Here is a 20,978-nt window from a genome sequence, read left to right as displayed (position 1 = left end):
GCTTTTAGTCAGGTGCGGCTAATGTATGTACAAAACAGGATTTTCCCCTGATTTTAGCTTGTGCGGCTAATATTCAGGTGCTCTTTGTAGTCCGGGAAATACGGTACTTATGTCAATCAATCATGTACAATAACAAATGTACTTCAACTCATGGTATCATGACTAACCCTAGCTGTTTCGGCTGTGGGGCTGATGGCTTTGTTGTGCTTTTGTAAGTGTGTGTGCATGGCTGCCAGTCTTCTCTTTCACACCTTTGGATGCTGTGATTTTACCTGGCAGTGAACACGGATGTAGCCTTTGCTGGCAGCTTCATACCTCCCAGTGTTTGTGTTATTTTGTCTATTGAAACATTTTTCCTCCTCCAAGGTGAAAGCTGAGGTGGAGGGAAAATGTTGCTGTTTGTTTGTCTGTCAGCAAGTATGCAAAAAACTACCTGGCCGCTACTAACTTGGAGGAGAAGTGCAGCATAAACATCGGGGGGGTACTGACTTTTTGTACAAATTGGGATCACTTAAAACGTAAAATCAGATCAATACATTTTGAATCATCTTTAATGTTAAAATATGACGAAACTGTGAAAAAATGCTGATTTAATGATTCTGAATTAATTAGTTACCTCCCTTATGTTCTTATAAATCTGCCATCCTTTAGCTGAAAATCACGTGATACAGTTACAGTTATTAAATTTCACCTTTCATTTTCATTTCTGTTCTCATTTTAGACATTTAACCAACATGTTTTGTTTTTTTAAATGTGTGCTGTTTACGTTACCTTGCAAAGGAAGCTGACGTTGAAACCGAAGGTTTGGGCGTTTCTTGAGCCGGCATTCATGTAATTGCCAACCAGCAAAACCAACTCCAGGAGTTTGCTCAAACCTTCACTCTTCTTCACCTCCTCACAAGCAAATGTCACATTCATGATGTCGGGTCGGATGTTATTCACCTGCTCCTCAAACGTCAGCTTGAACAGAATGCCGTTGAGACGTGGCCGTAGGAGTTTTACTGAACTCATCTGAGGTGACAACATAAAGAAAGAATGTAAGTGGCATTTATGTGTAAAAAAAAAGAGAAAAAACCCAAACAAGCACTTTCTTTGTACACCTACTTTTGTAAAATCATCCTGGGTTTGTCATAGTGGAAGCAAATAAAGATCTTCAAATATAAATACCCATATTGTGTGCTAGGAAAATATTCTTAATTCCATTATTATGCAATAATGAAACTTTTTTGTTTTCATTTCAGCTAATTAACAAATGAGCAGATTTTTGACAGGCACACAATTTTCATGTGAAAAATAATGTGTCACGACACACAACCCAATGAGCTCATTATCTGGGTGAGTTACCCTCAATAAATGTATATGTATTAAGTAAGTAGCAAAACTTTGCTGATTGGAAGCAATTTGTGGCTTACTTGACAAGCAAACTGCAGTTGCATGCCAGAGCACTCGTTAGACAAATAACCTACAACTATATATATATATGCAGATCATCAGCATCAAAGCAAAAAGGCTTTCTTAATCTAATCATTACAGATTTCAGTGAAGTAGCACTATCCACAATCTAAGAGATATTTGACAAAACATTGTGGGTTCATACTGTACACCACGTTTTTATAAAATGAACAAGCAAAAAAAAGAAAAGAAGTACAGAAATCCTATAAAGCTATAGCGCCTCGCTATCACCATCGTGTTCAAGCTCAAGTGTAATACTGCTGCAATAAACTGCAAATCTGCCATAAACAAGTCTTAAATAATGTCTTAAATAATATAAAACACAATATGTTCCAATGCAGTAGAAATACTAATCAGGTGAAAAACAAACAAGAAACACATACGATATATAGCAATACATACCCATAATCCCCTCTACCTTAATTCCTTGCAGGCACAGCTATACACACTCAGTCACTTACTCTCCATCACAAACACATGCACACACATTCCTTCTCTCTCTCTTACTTGAAATGATTTGTCTACAATAAGTACAAATTACACACTGAAAGCAAGCGTATTGGTGACAGCTTTGGTAGAGAAAAGCCTGAACATAGCTTATTTCCCAGGGGAACTGAATATCTCTACAATGAGGCGCTACTTCATCAGCGGGGCAGCGTACGATCACAACATTGGTGAGATCATGAGGGAAACTTGCCACCCTCTGCTTCATTACATCTTCCAAAAGACACAGACAAGTAAAGAGATAAATAGTGTAATGTAACATATAGCTGTGAGCCCGAGGTCTAACATTTAGCTCTAGCAGTTCTTTTGTAGACCTGTATAATGTACCTCTGTGTCTTGTTGTGAAGTTACCTTTAAAGAACACTTTCTTTTACAGTTGCCTAAAGTGCTGGGTTTTCACTTGGTAAGTGGATGGCGAGAGCAGTTAATTAAAAAGTCATTATAGCTGTAACTAAGTGTAAAGGTCAGAGTAGCTTGATGATGTACTTTCCATCTCCTAGAATAGATTTACAGTAAAACAATTTAACCTGACTTTGTCGGTCATCCTCAGTAGCATCTGTTTCATTTATAGGACAAGTCCAAAGCTGATTTTGTGTATATTTATCTGTATTTATTCGTTTGTTTATTTCAGTCTGTTCAAAGGTGATTCGTGGTTACGAAAGTCTCTGAAAGGTCTGTGGCAATTTGTGAATTACAAAAAAGAACAATAAAACAGGACAAAGCTCTTCATATGTCTTACGTATCTTTATATGTGTATGCGTACTCCGATCAAACAATTATAGTTCTTCTGAGTGCTAGACATGAAGATTACTTTGTGAAGTTGTGATACGAAAAGGCTCACTATAACTTTATTTATCTTACCACTGCAAAAGACAGAAATTTGGCTGTTCATGGTAAATTGATTAGAGGATTGGGAAAGATCACCAAGCCAACTGATGTCAACTGCGTACCTTTCAAAGGACTTTATTACAGACAGCATTGGTAGCCTCAGGGTAGGATTTTATCATGAGACAACATTGACAGCTGATGTCAAAATATGGCATTCAGTAAGTTCTTGATGCAGAATTCTAATCAAAAATGATTGAACTGTTCTTTGCTCAAGTCAAAAGGACGCTTTCAACTACAGCCTCTGTCATTTGGAAGTTTTGCTTTTTTCTAAAAATCCTTGTCATAAGCTACCAGTGTCCAAACCAAGCAGCTCCCCAAAAAAGTGAGTGTGTAATGAAGTAAAAATTCAATTTTTAAACAGTGTGTGCTTGCAAATATTTGACTATAACATACAGGGAATGTGATTGTGTAGAGTGTTTTCTTGTTGGAATCTGGGAGGCAGCGGGCACCAGAAAATTATACTCACCACAATGCCAAACTGCTCTGACTCCACAAGCTCCTCATATTCACCCTTTAGTTCTGCTAGCGCATTCAGCTCTTTCTGCTCTGGCAGGTTCTTTATCAGGTTCTAGAAATGGAAGAACACACACACACACACACACACACACACACACGCACACACACCACAACAACAGAGCTACTGTTAATGCAAATGTAATTTTCTCTCCACATCAACATGAAAATCATTGCACAGACACGGAGGACAGTTTAGCTTACACAAAAAGATGAGGAAAAAAAGTCCACAACAGCTCTTTGCTTGGACTCACACTATTGTGTTCCTATTTAGTTTACTAGGTTAGTAAATAGTTTGAAAAACTGCACATGTTGCCTCATGGACACATGCCTTTCCTAACAAGTCAACCTGCAGATGAGGTCCAGGTCTACGTGAAGACTATACAGTAAGTAGGTAAAATTTTAGTAAAATGTATTTCTACTTGATACTCTACTTGTACTTTCTACTCTACTTCACTACTTGATACCACTAGAGTGCTTTGTATTTTCCTCAACACCAACCAACAACCAAAAACACAGTACTATGAATAATCAACATCAATTTGGAAATGCAAGAGAAAAAGAACTATGAGCATCATAACAACGAAGTAGTTTATATGTCGTAATAACTTAAGCAGAATATTTCTTAATGAAAGCAAGTAACCACAGCAGGGGTTGATAAAACTGAACTGGTATTAAGAGCAGAAAACAGGGTCTAAAATGTGTTTCTTCATTCAACTATAATACAAGATTTGGACAAATCCGAAACACTGATAGAAGAAACTCGATCAATAGAAAGTCCAAACATACAAGTGGCCAGGACTGTGAAAACGTTTTTGGCTTTTTTCTAATACACTCATGATTTTATTCTTTGAGATTTGTTTTTTTTATTGTTCATTGTTATTTTTTCTTGAATATTACACTACTACCTTCCTACAATGACCCCGATTGCTGTTGTAGCTATCAGCACAAAGACATAATACTACGCTTGGTATCAACAACATTTATTCACATTAAGCAGCATACAAGCCTCAAAGTAACTTTGGTTATTTGTCATGGTCCTGGGTCTGTGACCCAGCGTTCTGAGTTAGTGGATTTTCTAGATTTTTTTTATTATGAATTCTACGCTTGGTTAATTTCATTATTGTTTCTTGTAGCCATTCCCTTGGCATATTTAGTCTTCTTCTGTTATACATTGTGTAAGAGCAAGTCCTTCCTTAGTGTTTCCCATCCTCTTGTGTCTAGTTTTCTGTGTTAATTATAGGTGTCTCCCTGTGCAGTTAGTCTTGTCTCCATGTTTATTTGCCTCTGTTACCCCAGTCATGTCCCTATGTGTCTATCTGGTTCCTCTATGCTCTCGCCCTCACCCTCTGTATGTAGTCAGTCTGTGTGCGTCTCTCGTGCTTCCTGTCTTATTTTGTCAGTCCTTCGTCCTGTGTGCATTATGTTCTGTTCTGCTTCCCGTCTCATCAGTCGGACTATGTTCAGCTGTGTTCCCCAGGTGTTTCCGCTCTGCTCTGTTTCCTCCTTCCTTGTATATATTGTGTCTCCTCATGTTCCAAGGGAGACGAGCTGAAATGCTTGGCATTTCCACTTCAATGCCGCTGTGTGGCTCGCTGAAGGTTTTGAGTCGGGGGCAGTGGGAGCAAGAAGATGCTAGGCTCCCATGGTCGCTGCTCTTCTTTTGCAGAGCAATTCCCTGTGAGTGAGAAAGACCTTTTCCCTCGTGTTCACGGTAAGTCAAAAACTGTTGTTTGCTATGCAAAGGTCCTAATGACTGTTCAGTGTACCACTAGCCCATCAAAATCTAAGACTGTTTCTTTTGCTTCAAAAGCGACCAACATTAAACGTGTGCATCATGTAGCTGACCCACTAAAGTCTGCAAAGAGGCTGGGCTAGCGACTCTAAAGTCACTTCACAGTTTACTTCCCTGAACCAGTCACTTCTGAGGACCCTGAATTATCCTCTTTGAAGACTGTTTACTGTGAATGTGTGCTGGACTATCAAAACTGGTGTCCAGTTGGCCCCTGCAGCAGTCCCTGTTCCCAGGCTAAAGCCAGCTGGGACCCAGTCCACCTCGGGACCTGTACCAGTTCCTCAGGTGGAAGCAGCTGATGTCCGGTGGGTCCCTGCACCAGTTTCCAGGGCGAGGGCAGCTGAGACCCAGTCCACTTCTGCACCTGTAGCTGTTCCATAGGTGGGGATGACTGGTGTTCGGCCATATGTTTTTCCAGAATGAGAATGGTAGCTTATCCAGAGCCTGCTGTATGCCCTGTGCAGGCCCAGCCAGAGCTCTCTGCACCGTCTGCCTTGTCCTACCCAGAGGTGCCCGCGCCGTGTGGACCTCATTCATCTGTGGCACAGCATGTTTTGTCCCAGCCAGAGGTCTGTGCTCCGCCACTTGGTCCTGTTCTGCCCAAGCCCAAGGTTCTCCGTCGCGTCTGTTGACAACCTCCAACCAAGCTGCCTGAGGAGTCCCGTCGCCTCTGGCAGTTCCCAGTGAAGTGCCGCTTGTCCCGTGGCCGGTGACCAGAACTGCTATTTGTTTGTTTTTGGACTCACCTGCTGCTTAGGTTTAGACTTGGTCCAGGCTCTGCGACCCAGTTAGTGGATTGTCTAGTTTTGTTTAGTATACATAAATGAATACACACTTTTTTTTAACAGATTTATTGGAACAGATTTTACTCAGTGCACAGTGGTTTGCTGATGGACTCATACAACAATGACAAGATAAGGTCACGCAGTTACTGCTCACTGTTGGTTTATTACTGTGAGAATGGTGGCCCTTAGCCAATTACTAAACCTGATAACGAATAAAAGATATCCAAATTTCTGCAGTATTGCCAACATATCCTTGCTACTGTCTATAAAATACATGCAGCGGGTTGTCCATCAATCTACAATTGTCTTATAAATTTCTTCGCAAAAGAAAAAACAATCCTGCTGGTAGTGAAGTTAAAGATGGAGATGAGGAAGATAATGGGAGGGGCTGCGTTTTCTGTAAATGTTAATTGTTTGTGTGAAGGTCAGCCAAGTTAATAAAATTGACCACAGCGACTTTTCCACCTCCTTTTCTCAGAGGAAAAGAGAGGAAGATGTGCCCTTTTCCAGTTCCTCACAAAGCTTCCTTCCTCATTAGCTCCCCAAATTTATTCAGCAGGAGCAGACTGGCGCAGGATCACGTGGCCAGATGGAAGCCTAGACAGGGAAAACAGAGAGCAGACACAGCTACTGGGCCACAGGCCTGGCTGACCATGCTATAGACCTCAGCAGTCATCACAGACAACACAGCCAGAGTCTACTTCCCACTAATGATGACATCTCTGTCCTTCCCTCAGGGAATTCAGCAATATAAAAAGTGAGCTATAATGCAAGCCATGCAGTCCTGTTTGGGATGAAGCCATTAAATCAAATGTTTCTTGCTTTTGCCAAAGCCCCAATTAAGGTCTGCAGCAAGCAATGGTGCTTTTATAATGAAGGCTTTTGATCATGTCAACAGGAACATAAATATTTTTTTAGGATATGAAAAACAAAACAAAACAGAGCAACAACAACAAAATCTTGGTGCAATTGTAATTTTAAGGATCATGCTGAAGTTAATAATGACTGGGAAAACTTCGGATCATGCTAAAGTGTTCCGAGGAGTTCTATCCAAATATGTTTAGTAATGCAGCCGTTTAGACCGCTTAGGTACAGCTGGAATGCTATTACTATCCAAAATTCGTGTGTGACATCCATTTATGATCCATGTTTCACTGAACCGAATGGGCTTTTTCTGTATGCAATAAAATTCCAACAATCTAAAAACTATCTACACTCTCCTGGTAGATAAACTCAGAACAAAATTCTTCTCGAGAACTCAAAAAGATAATATTAGCAGTCGGATTAGTAACAGTGCTGTCTGACATTGTAGAGTTGGCTCTGAATAAAACAACGGTAATATAGAGGAAAACTGTTCATTTGTTGCAATAGCTACAGCTGATACTGTGACAAATCATTTAGATTATTCTCTGGCAAATAATTAGGGATATGTCTTCACACTCATAATGTAAGTCTTTCACAATGTCTTTCCAGTTCCATGAGTCTGGTCTGGCACAGAAGAGACATGAAGGAAAAGTATCCTTGGCAGTCCTTGTTGATAAATGTATTCCAGTCCATTTATAATCATGTCTGTACCTTTCAAAACTGATGCGGCACTTTTACACAGCATGTAAATCCAAGACCAGGCATTACATATATAAACTTTAACAGAAAATGTCTGTTAAATTTGCCATTTGCAAAGTAGAAACTGCAGTTACATTATGAGCACCTTGCGAAAAAAGTGAAATTAATCTAAAACATTCAAAATATGGAAGTTGAATGCAACTAAATGAAAAACAAAGCAAGAAGACAAGGTAGTGGAAAATCTAATCCACCTTGTGCTTGTCATTTCATTTGTCTGTCATCTTGTTAATTATCAGAAACCCCATAGAGTACAATTGACACAAAGGCAGCACCATATGTGTAGCAATGTGGGAGTCTGGGTGATGACGCTGGGCCAGACTCCTCACCACAGGCCACCAGACACACACAGCAGTCTAGGAGAGATTACTGCAAGTATGCTAGCAAAACTACACATTCATTTACCGCCTTGGGCGAAGATGAAGGCGCTACGTATCAGCACATGTGCCAAGACACGGCGAAACATGAAGCAACAACAGCATGTTGTTCATGTTAAATCCTCAAAAAAGAAAGCAGGTGTAGGTGAAATGTGTGTAGCAACTGTATACGCATTTGTCGTAAGATCTTTTATGCTAAACGTAGTGAAGAAACTATTGATATGAGTAGAAAACTGGCAATGTCATTGTCTACACGTTATATTAAAAAGACAACATGGCCACCTGTCAGTTTGAAAACTGTTTGGATTTGCATAGCTGAGTATTTTAGTTTTTCATGTCTTGCTTAAAAAAACTAAAACATAAAACAACGATGAAAGTGGGAACTTAAGGACACAGTGCATATCCACACAGCAGTTATGTGTCAGTCACAAGAAGGGAATGTCCGAAAGCATACCCTGCTGCTTTATTGCTCCATAAATACTATAAATGTTTAAAAAAGGAAAGAAAAGAAAAGAAAGCATCACATACTTCCGCACAACCTGACTCATTTAATTTATTTTGCTAACGAAATGCAGGGTTATTTTAAGCAGTATTCTTTAAGTTTAAGAAGGATGCAACACATAACTGCAACACTCAGTGGCTAATGCATCTAAAAACAGATCGCAGCAACATGGCATACAAGTTGAATGCCAGAAGTGAACACGACTCGATCCACACCCCCAGGATCTACAGCAACAACAATGGAATGTCATTCAGACTAAAGAAGTGTAGTTAGATGTGAAGGGAACGGATGGGAGAGGGAACATAGTCCTACTGAGGGGAGTGTACTACCAAAAGAGTACGGCAAGTCCTGAGGATCCAACTGAATAGGAATAACAAGATCGGGACAATCAACACCTACGTGCGCCAGATATGAGATAAGTTGGCTTAATAAGCTGGCCAAAGGAGGAGGTGGAAGCCACTGACATAAAGACAAAAAAGCCTGCCTGGATGTCCCGAAGTCAGACCTCTCGAGTGGTTGAGAATGACTGAGCTAGGATCAGGTGGGCCTTTCAGTTACATGTGGATAAACTGGTGATGGCTAGCCAACCTGAGTAGTGGTGGACAAGTGGAAGAAGAAGGCCATAGTAATAGATGTAACGATACCACATCAGGAAGAAGGAAACAAATACTGAGACTTAGAGTGGAGCTATAGAAGGTGTGGGAATGTGAAGGTAATTGGAGCACTTGGGGCAGTGAACCCCAACCTGGAAAAGTGGCTCCAGCACATCCCGTGAAGGACATCTCTGCTCTCTTGTTCTCTGTCCAGAAAAGCACATTCCTAGGAACATCCCTAGATACTGACCAGGACCCTTATGCTCCCAGGCATCTGGTAGAGGAGCCGAGCTTGATAAAGGGGATAAAGACTGTCCGCAGGGCCGGAGGGGATTTAGTTTTTTTTGTTTTGTTTTTCTTTTACATATATATATCTATATAGATATATAGATATATATATGTAGATATATGTAGGAATAATTTCACTATTAGTACTCAGACTGTCAAGGTGGGGATTGGAAGCAGCTGAGAGGGTAAAGAAGAGTGTAAAAGTAATGAGATACAGGTTTCGGTTCACTAAACATTTGCAGAGGATGACAGTGTCTGTAGGGCTTTTACTTCAACACTTTGATCTCTGCTGCTGTCAATTCACAGTTTCATAGCATTCAGCACTCACACGCCAAGGTAGAACAACCTAATGGGCAGTCTGGGTATGCAATAACTATAAACTTTAACAAACAGTTTAAATGCTTGCATGCGGTTAAAAAAAGATTGGTGATGTAGTGCTTAAGAAAAACACTGACATTCAGGCTACAGTGACAGTGCTTACTGTATCTGCTAAATACATATATGTATATACGGTCATCATCAAATTTCATTGACTTGGACTTGTAAGTACAATAATACTACAACTCATACAGAGCTCTGAGCAGCATATTCCCAAAAGTAAAGTCAAAATGACAAAGAAGCCCAAGAACCCTTGAGATACAATCAGCGATATTAGAGATACGCCAATCGATGGAACTTTTCTCAGAGCAATAAACTCTTTATTAAGTTGGGTTAAATAAAGGAGAAACGAGAAAGCGTAATCTGATGTCTAAAATATGATCTGAGTAAATTGTGCCCCTTTTTAAAGAGCATATGGAAGGTTTATAACAAAGACAGAAGACAAGCCATGCCTGCCATGTGTTTGACAGATGTGATTTTCTCCTTTTAATTGATTTTCTCCTCAGTTTTTGAAGGCAGAGAAACATTTGCTATTATTCCCACACTTGTGATGAGAACAACATGGGACTGCCACTTATCTGCCGTGACACCTCAGCGGGCTTTTTACCTGGCTCATGGCAAATCAGTGAAGACTTTGGGTTGAATCAATAACAAAATAATCAACAGATGCAAAGACTTCTCAGCTTTCTGCAAACCTTACTTCTTAAACCAACCCCTGACAGTCTAAAAAGAAAGACTTGGGCAATTTCAAAAGTTTCTTTTTTTTGTTTTTTTTCTCAAACTAAGCTTAATAGTCAAAAGAAAGAAAAAAGCAACTTTGCACAATGCTCTGTGGGCGTAGACGGCATCAATCTCAAACAAAAGGTTACTACTACTGTAAACTGAATACATGGAACAAAGGCTATCAAGTTGTGTTTTAGTTTATGCAAATGGGAGCACTTTTGACTGAAAAACAATCAACGAAATAAAGTACACTGCAACACAAATTTGGCTTGGAAATATTCAGCACTACAAAAAAATTAGGTTTACAAATCTCAAATAAACTATTGTTATATTTCAAATCATGTCGAATGCATTTACAATTACTTTTGTGCTTTTTTAAAATATAAAAAATAAATCTGACACTACAGGAGCGACGTACAGGTTAAAAATAAGAACAAGCAGCAGAAAGAAATGGCAAATCATGTCTCGGAGGTAAACATGTTAAACAAAGAACATCAGTCTTACAGCTGCATAGTTTAGACAATCTACATCCTGCCAAACGACATAAACACGTCAAATCTCACTGTGAGCAAAGCGACAGTGACAGACTGACAGGCAACGAACTGAGTGTGGCAGATTCTAAAATCGCATTAAACTAAATGGGAAATGCAGTCTAAGAGAAAAAGACAAACACACAGAGAGAAGAAAACAGGTTGGGAGAGATGTGGGGAGGGATTAATTTCAGGGTTGGGGCTGGAAAAGCTGACAGACTTAGTGTGACATTAAATTTGCCTTTTAGGATAAAATATGAGGATTTTTTGTTAAACATGCATACCTGAGCACTTGTATTTGTGATGGAAGGTGTGAAGTGCGATTAAGAGTGAGGGTAAGAAAGCAAGTACAAGTTTACACACACACAAAAAGAAAAATTAAAACAGAGAGGTGGCAAAAGAGGCAGAAACAAGCAACACACACACACACAAAGCAGTGAAAGCAAGAGATTAAAGTGCATCCGTTCTCACTTGAATAGGTGCGAGCCGTTAGGACTTACAAATGAAACTTTTTCATAAATAACTGACAATAAACTTTGCTTTAAAACATGTATTCAACTATTATCACTCCTCTATGATGTTCAGATTGTTTTAAGAATACCAGGGAAACTATATTCAAATCATTTGCTAAGAAACAAACTTGCCAAGGTGGAGATAGCAGGGTGAACTTTACTCAACTGCACTGAAATTGTCACTCATTTGTATCCATTTTTCTTTTGCCATGTCTCATATAGTCTTACTAATACAGAGCATATATGAGGCGACTGTCAATCACGTAAGAACAGAGCATGCATGCAAAACAGTAATAGAAATTAATTTGTTTATGGAGTCTGCCTTCTGAGAGGGTTTCTTTGAATGATGTGCCATCTGTCACAGTAACAAAGACACCGAATTGGAAAGTGAAAACAGAAAACACATTTTTACTTGGTTAAGGAAATACAGCACCCGGTATGCCAGAGAAGGAGCTGAATGGACCGCACATAATCAAAATTTAACTGCTGTGGTGCATTGTGAATGGACTTCCTACTGCGTGTGTAGGTGTGTGTGTCTGTGCCTGTGTGTTTTTTCCTTTAATCAATATTCAACCTTAGGACAGAGTACCTGGCCAGGACCCTGTGGTTACAGATCAGCAGCTTGGTGATGATCAGTGAAAAGTACATGTAGTACCTTGGGTGCTGGCCATCACTTCTAAAACACATTTTGATATAGCACCAAATCAAGCCCGATTTCTCTTTTTCCTTGCCTTTACTTTGTTTATTCAATACCTCCTCTCCTTTCCTGTCTTATTTTTCCAGCCCTCCCAAGTCTGCATAATGTATTTCACATTTCATTGTTAAATTGGCATTTGATGCAGAGTAGAGTTATGTGCTGTGTGCCAAAATAAACCACAATTAAGCCCATGGGGGCTCGTTTCTCCTGCTTAAGCTCTAATCCAACAGGCCCATACTTATCGCCATGCCCCACATGTGCACTTTTACACCATGAAAATGATGCCCAACAATGTGCCAGTCTGCTACAATCACCTGTTACAGCAGCGAACAAAGACTGGCATGGGCACTGCAAGACCCAGCAGCCAATGAGCAACTGCATAGGGCCATGCATATGGATGAGCATGGTGGTGATCTGGGTGATTGACAAGAGAGATAAACAATAATAACAAGCAAGGCTAGTTCCGAAGACTCCTGTGAGACCTGGTGGAAAGGTTGTTGCCATGGCGAAGTGAAGGGATGTAGTGAAAAGCCAAAAGCTGACAACACTTGTGTTTACTGGGAGACCAACTAGTCAGTGTGTATTAGGACTGTATATGATGCAGTAAGTTGATACGCCTTTAAAATTGCCATTGCCAGTGAAGAACCTTTATTATTATCATTAGCTTTACATATAAATTGAGCTTCAAAGTAAATATTACATTTATGTGAAAGGTATATCGTATTTGTGAAGCATCAATTATCCATTTGTGTTCACATAGCTGATTGAACTGAAGTAATCATCATTTTTATGCAGCATTTATTAGCCACGTTAGCGACCGATTATTCAGCCTGCCACTTTAAATTGTCTTCACTGATAATGTGAACTGATATTGATGAAATGACGGCCAAATAATCATCGCTCTTTGAGAATCAGAAAAATATTAAGAGCCCTAAATTATTTAAATTTCTACGTATACATGTTACACATCAGCGCATTTCTTTCCCCAGAGAAGTAAGGCATAGAAGATCCCAAAAAAAAGAAAAAAGCCATCAAAGGAAACATGAAGTCAGGATATCTGCTGTTATCTTAGGGCTGTTAGACACTTTGCTTTCACTTTGAAAATGAAAACATATTTTCAAAAACCTACAATGCAATGAGCAAAACAGGGACTAAAGAAATGCTATAAACTGATAGCGGAGACTGCTTTTCCTGTTTTCATGTACAGGATATCACAGCAGGGTCAGAATAGGTCAGACTGGGGAAATATTTATTTAAATAAGTGCTGTACTTGAAAAAGAAGGTGTAATACATACAGGCTATTGGTCTGTTCCTGTTGATATTGCAGCATTGTGTCATTTTCATTTTTTCTGCGCTAAATCAGGAGTTGAGTGCAATGTATGTAACAATTTTCTGCTTATATAAAAAGCATAAAAAGGAATAAAGAAATGTCCCACTATTTACCTAAAAGCGCTGGTATGTCAACCAACGAGTAATAAAAGTGATATGCATACACTGACTCAATTAGGATATGCTAAGTTTAAATGCAAGCGAATGGCCACTATTGTGCAATTCTTTGATATTTTTACTAGTGCATTTGCACACAACATAGGGCAATACTAATTACAAATGAATAGCAGCGGTGCAGTGTTAGTCATTAGCCTTTCCTTTTGAAAAGAAGATGGGGTAATATAAAATACATTGGCAGACATTAAACATTAAGGAGCCACTCTGATATTCTGCAAAACAAGCCCCTAGGGCCATATCATCCGCTGACGAGAGTTAGCTTACCACACGCACCAAAAACTGGGCGTACTAAAACATTTAGTGATGACTCCCTCATTTCAAAAAGCTAGATCACGTGGTGTGTTCTTAGTAGAGACCGAGAAAAGAGCTGCTCTCCAGAAGCCTAAAGTTTAATTCTCAATGCAGATGGGGTAAAATAGAGAGAGAGAAATAAGTATCTGAATTTTAAGACTTTTATTTATAATTTGGTGAATCCAAGATTGATGCTGCAGCATGATTAAGCCCCTACATATGCCCTCTTTTAACTTCATTTAGCGAGTTGGATTGGCTAAAGAAAGAGAAGAAACTGAAATACCCAGGATGCAAAGTGGAGGCAAGTTCTCAAAAATAACTGCAGCAATCGAGCTGATAAGTGCCTTAAAAAAGCACATCTATTAAAAGACAAAGGATGATGATGCAAAATACTGCATATATTGCATATTGCATTTATGAATTCCCAGACTAAAATTGCCTAATTTAAATATAGTCTTTATGATTACATGTTTGCTCTCACCTACTGAGGTCAATGTAGTGATGCGCTTTAATATGAAATGGTTAAATTAGAAATGGAGCATAATTGGACATCACAAGGGCTGTGATCTCCAACTATGTATACAGCATGAAGAACCACGGGCTGTTTTTGCTTGATGGAAGGAGAAAAGCTGATTAGACCTAAAAAAGCTTATATTTGCCCGGGGGAGCATTAGAAGAGGGTATACATGCATTGTAGACAGCTTATGAATTTATAAACTGTAATCACAAAGAACTATTTCCCAAGATGTGCCAATTAAGCAATGAGGGAATGCAAGGTAGTCCAGCAGAAACATTGTACAAGAATAATAAGGAAAAAAGTGGCAAGACAAAAGAACGAGCTGAGAGAGTGCTTGGAGAGTATCCTTGCTAAGCATTAATCTAAATTCCTAAAAACCAACACCACTTAATCCGTCCTACTGTAAGTAAAAAATAATTTAAATAAGCCTTTGGACACAGTTTCTCTTTGAGAATGCAAACCCTGTTTAATACAATAATGGCAACATTGTCAGCAACTTTAACTTCTTTTGCAATTCTCCAGTGACAACTACTCTAACAGAGAAAGGTTATGAGCTAATAACTCCCTGCATGTGTACCAGTTGATTGCACTATAAACTATTCAAGTTTACAAGTGCTTATTAATAATCTGGGCATTGTTTGGCCTCCTTGTGTTCCTTTGGCATGAACCGTAAGGGCATGGGACCAAATACCATCATTATGCCAGTTAAGCCTTCCCCCCTCTGGGGCAAAGAGGCTGTTGGGTACTTTTGGACAGATAAAAACACCAAAGGCAACAGTTTAAATCAGTAACAGTAGGCTCATGGGCACATATCCACACAAATGATTGAAATAATGCAAGTGTGGAAGATGTGTTCTTAGCCAGAGTGCTGCTTAGGTCTCGTAGTCTTGCAGTGCCAAAACTAAATGCAAACACAATAGAACCTGGCCCTGAAGCCCACATGTGCCTGACTCTTTCACACACAAAAAAGGTCTACAGGACCCTTCCCTTGCTGCTTCTCCTGCCGCCAATAAAAGCAATGAATAGCTTTGTCAGGATGTCAGCTCTTTTAAAAGCAGACCTTTGCAATGCTTTCTGAGACTCAACCTGCTTTCACTGAGCCAACTGGTATTGTTGTTTGTCATTGTCCACACTGTTATAATCTATGTGGTAGTGTGGTGACTCTGTCTTTTAAAATTTGATGAAGCTGACCTGATTTACAAAAATGACCACCAGCACTATGTCTATTGTAGTCAAACAAAGAGCACAGACAAAGAAAGAGGGCATGACAGAATGCAAATGTTTGTGTGTGTGTGTGTGTGTGTGTGTGTGTGTGTGTGTGTGTACACACATTTATTGGTTAGATGATGCATAATGCAGTTTCACAGGGACTAGAAAACAGAGGGGATAACTGACACCGTCTATCCATTTGCATGTGCCGTACTTATGTTTGCATGCTGGGTGCATGGAGATGAAAATAAGGGTGCAAGCATTCGTGTGGGGCATGGATGAATGGGGAGATCCAGGACTGTCTGCTAACATTCAGGGATGTGTATATCATCTCCGAGGCGTTGATGGGCCCTAATGCAGAATAAGGAGAGCCAATCAACTCCTATCTATCCGCTCTGCCAGGGTGACACATTGTAGGGGTACTTCAAGGCCAGCGTACTGCCACATTCTGCTGACAAATCATTACATTAGACATGTCGACTGAGAAGGAAGGTAATAAGATTGAGTTACAGGGTTTTAGATGGATTATGAACACCTCTTGCTTCCCTGATTCTTTCCATTTTCACCATTCTTTAAACTTATCTGGTTGATTCCAGTTGTTGAACAGACATTTGAACTTGGTTATTTTCGTTTCATAACGAAAACTGCACAGCCAGTTAAAAAGGAGGAATTGTTCACGTCTCCTCTTCTTCACCACAAATACAGGCACTCTTTGTCTAATTGCCAAATGAATTTTTCAACGTGGCAATTTTTGAATGAAAAAAAAAAACACTAAAAATTTCCATTGCACATTTTGATTGTAGTTCAGTAACAGTAAATGACTGGTGTAAAACCAATAGCATGTACACTTTTGCTAAGAAGAGCAAGAAGCAGAAGGTGAAGATGAAGAATAAGATGAAGAAAGTTTACTAATAATGTTTTTATTGTTGTTGTTGTTGTTACTCATTTACTTTTGAAAGCGTCCTTGCTTTATTTTATGTGTGTGCATCTGTCCACGAGATAAATGGTGATTGGCGTGTGGCTGAAAGTGGGTGGTGAGGAATGATTAATCAGCATAATGAATGTGGATAAGCACTGTGCAGATGGAGCCCACACTCAGGACTGTGTCACCCAGCAGGGAGTCTTTTTGCTTCCCTTCAGCGCCTCTGCATAGTTTCAACTATAGCTATAATTGTATTTGTTGGGCATGTGTTGCTTGCTGCCTCGTTTAATTTGCGAGCTCATTTCTGCACGCTTTTGCTTTATAATCACCTCATTCATATTTCAGTAGGATGGTTATCTAAGTATACAATTAGCAACATTTTCATGTAAATAAAAATGTACGCATTTGTTTTGCTTCCCTCTCTTGCCAAACATTATTGCAATGTACCATTTGCAGCAAATCGTGCTTTCAGTCAAACACAGTTTAATAAGTCCTCGAGCTTCACATTTTAACCACTACACAACACATGACATACGCTTTGAGCTGTCTGTGGGTTCAAACTGATTTTTAATACCTCAACCTTAATATTTAAAAAGTGTTATATCCATGCATTAAACAATTGCATTGGATTTAGTTAAAAGCTTATATTCCACAATAATAGAATATGTATGCATCGTCACCCACTCAAATTCTATTTATACACCATATATAAAGGCTAGTAAACCTCTAATGTAAGAGAATCATAATTTAATTAATTCAAAGCAAATTCAAAAGAGACATTATATAACATTAGCATAACAGCAGGTGAATTAACAGAAGAAAGAATTGTTAATAACTGGGATGCTATCCAAACTGTTCCGCCTGAACTTTCTACTTCAGACCATGCAGACCATTATTTAACCAGCAGTGACATACATGCCAGATGTGTGCCCCTTCTGTACCAATAAGTTAACCCGGTTGGTCACCCTGGCTCCCCCTAGATTTCATGACATTAGCTTGGTTTTCAGATGCTCTTACTGAGTCATACGCTCATTCTCCTAAGCCCCGTTGAGCCTTTTTGTTAGAAACCCCACTGTCCTGCTTCACATTGAATAAAGAGTAAAATGGAGAAAGTAAATGGGGACAATAAAAAACCTCTTTCTAGCTGTTTGAATGCTGAAAAAGCTACATATGACTAACCCTGAGACATTTCTCATTGGTGTATTTTTGCTACATTCAGCCATGATTTGTTCATCACATCATATGTGGTGCTGTGTGTACTGGCAATGTGTTAGTACTTTAGCATACTTCCGCCCCAAAGAGGAGGGATGTGTGTCATCTCATACACACCCTGTGGCTGTACTTTCACCTAGTCAGTTTAAGGGTTGATTTTGCAGGATTTACATTAGTTGATGTACAAATCGTGCTTTGGTGGTAAAGGATATATACTGGTATATACAATATACCAACCAGAAGCAACATTAGGACCACTTTCAAGTGAATTGAATAACATTAATCACATTGTTACTTTGCACAGCTATACTGGGGAAGTTATTTCCTGGGAATTATGTGGGCGTTATGTTGGCACATGTGCTCCCTTACTAAACATTGGTGCAAACCAAGTAATCACCCACCTCCACACCACAGCTGCATTCTGAGACCACACTAGAACTTTAACACAAAAGCAGTGTGATCCAGCTCATTGGCCAGGAATGACTTGAGGAACACATGACACTGATCTGACTGAGCATCTACAGGATGTGTCAGAGCAAACGCAATCCAAAGAAGCCCACCTCACAACCACAGGACCCAATAGATCAACTGTCCCAATGCCAGACACCACAGGACACCCTTCGAGCTAGTGGGAACTTTTCCCCCTTTCTCTGGACCTAAGCTTGAAATCAGCAGCCACTTCAACAATGTCCACTCCTGGTTGTCAAGTAAAGAAAAGGGGGGGGAAAAGACTTCTGTACACACTCATGCACAGAAAGCAGTGTATCACTGCCAAGATTATACTGAAATCAAATGTTCTATTTGCTACTCACCCCTAGGGTACACACCTCCTACTGCAGAAATAAAACAGTAATAAAAGCCAACATGCTGCTTTACTCACAAGGACAGTGCAAGAAATGTTAGTGCAGATTGAGGCTCAGGCTGCACAGTGATGCATCTTCACCTCAAGTGCATCCACCTTGTTTTCAATTAATGCTGTTTTTTTTTGAGACAGTGAAAAATAAAATAGAAAAAAACAAGTAGCCTTTAGAAAGCTCATTAATCACGGTTTAAAACAAAGACAAGACGAGATGGGGGTGGAGTTGAGGAGACTTTGCCAAGCCTTCACCTTCTCCATCCATTGTAATAGGATAAAGGGTGGGTCTCTATGGTCCACATGAAAATGAGACGACTGACTTGTGCAAAAAAGAAAAAAAAGAGAGAGACCACACCAGGTCTCCACACACACAAAGTTCACACATTTTTTAGAAACTGCAAAGTAACAGAGAAGGGTAAAAAAGAAAGGAAAAATGGGGGGAAGGGGGGTACTTACGCACCACACTGAGTATCAGTCTTACCTGGATGAGTGATTCACTCAGTCTCTCCTCGTCTACCTGGAGCACAATGTCCCGGATCTCTTCATAAGGCAGGCGGAACGAGCCCAAGAAAATTGCTGTTGTGATGTAGACAGAAAAGAGTCATTTCCTCTCCCTTTTTTATTAGACTGCAGGCTTCCAAGAGACATTTCAGCACAAAATGACCACAGACCTAACTTTCTACTTGGAAAAACGACTATCCAGCCTTTCGACTGGATAGTCTGTGCCACAAAAGCTGGACAGGAAAGAAAAATCAAGATTTAACAACAACACGTAAAAGAGTGACAGGTAATAATAACAATACTGATAATGAGAATATTTTTAATTAGCTGTAGGAGTGTTTGTGTCATGTGAACAGCTACATGCTTTTGTAAGGGTGGATACAAAGGTGCCCAGTGAATTTGCCTCAGGGCAAAGCCTCATGGCTGTTTCACACTCCAGGTGGGGTGGCTACATTGAAAAGTGGAGCTGATGGTGTATCCAGGTGGAAGTCACACATGGAGGTTTGGTAATGAGTTGGAGGAGAGTCACTCAACAGCTGCTTAACTACTGAAGCACTGGGACCTGATGTCTGTATGTGACGTGCAACAGAGAAGGAGTGCGTCCTTTTTTCAGCTCTTCATAGTCTACTGCTACTTAATATACAGAGTATTTACTGCATTTAAGTCAGTCAAAGCATAACACGCCGTTGCTATCACTTTGATTTACGATATAGTGTTGTAGAGCTTTAGTCCCATAACATCTAGCATCATTTTCTGGTTTCACTACATAATATACCTACCTTTCCTCAGCTCAACATTTTTTGTCATATAAAGCACATTGTCTTTGCTTCGTATTGCCTCTTCAATAGACCTACAGCTGGATATTCAGTACTGAGTTCTCTTAAGAGTCGCCCTTCATAGGTCATATGTATTGGATACTAGGACACATTGGAGATTCAAACGTAGATGGGAAGGCAAAAAGAAAAAGTTCCAGGCTGAAAATCCAACATTTGGTGCTATCAGCTTGCACCTGGTTCTTATTTCCTGTGATGGTGTAGGTGTAGGTGTGTTGATGAGATTCAGCAGCACAATGCCGTTTTGGTGCACAATTTAGCAGAAAATTGCACCTGCACATTCCCCCATGAGGATTAGTATGTATGTGTTTTTCCAGGTGCACTGAGGTGTATTTTTCCTTTTAGTTTGTATACAAAGGAGCTTTGCATTACTGCATTACTGATATGGGAATCAAACATCTGATTCTTATGTTCCATTTTCTGTACTGTTGAAAAGGGATAGAAAGTGATACTATAAGTGATACTACATCTATAGAGATACAACAGCAAATGTAGTAGACCACGCAATGTACGGTTTATGGCATAGCTGCTCTAAATGAATAGCATTGGTAATTATCAAAATCATTTTGTTTCTGTAACGGTTAATCCGCCAGCATGTGGAAGCACTTTAATCGACATGACATTTTTAATGCTGTGATATAATTACTGTTGTTATCCATGAATTTTCAAATGTACTGTTTTTCAAAAAAATATAAAAAAGGGAAACACACATCATTATTTTTTTATTAAGGCGTCAAATTGAAGTTATTTATTTTCCTGAAAAGAAAAAAATAGTTTGAATAGTTGAACGTTATGCTCGATGAATTAATTTGAGCAATATAAACATGAATTCTGTTTGTCTAATAAGTAACAATATGATTTTTAGCTTTAAACTCATTTTTGACAGATTTTTTAAATATCTGTGTTTTCTTGGTTTTTATGAAAGGTGGTCTAATAAATTTATTAAGTATCGTAGCTCTATGCTGAGTTTTTTT

The 20,978-nt window shown here is 39.4% G+C and overlaps 1 protein-coding gene across 1 annotated transcript in view; it reads right to left on the bottom strand.

Moving 5' to 3' along the window:
• Positions 1–20,978, bottom strand: part of diaph2 (diaphanous-related formin 2) — a 357,023-nt gene that overhangs the window by 131,020 nt on the left and 205,025 nt on the right. The window contains exons 20-22 of the mRNA XM_013908245.1: positions 19,152–19,246; positions 3,311–3,412; positions 772–1,011 (exon numbers count right to left, since the gene is read on the bottom strand). Coding sequence (XP_013763699.1) covers positions 772–1,011; positions 3,311–3,412; positions 19,152–19,246 — 437 coding nt within the window. The remainder of the gene's footprint in view (positions 1–771; positions 1,012–3,310; positions 3,413–19,151; positions 19,247–20,978) is intronic.

This window comes from Pundamilia nyererei, unplaced genomic scaffold (genome assembly GCF_000239375.1).
Source record: "Pundamilia nyererei isolate P.nyererei 1_Seehausen unplaced genomic scaffold, PunNye1.0 scaffold00008, whole genome shotgun sequence".
Lineage (NCBI taxonomy): Eukaryota > Metazoa > Chordata > Actinopteri > Cichliformes > Cichlidae > Pundamilia > Pundamilia nyererei.
Note: the sequence above shows the minus strand (reverse complement) of the source record. Positions and strands in the feature narration are given on the sequence as shown.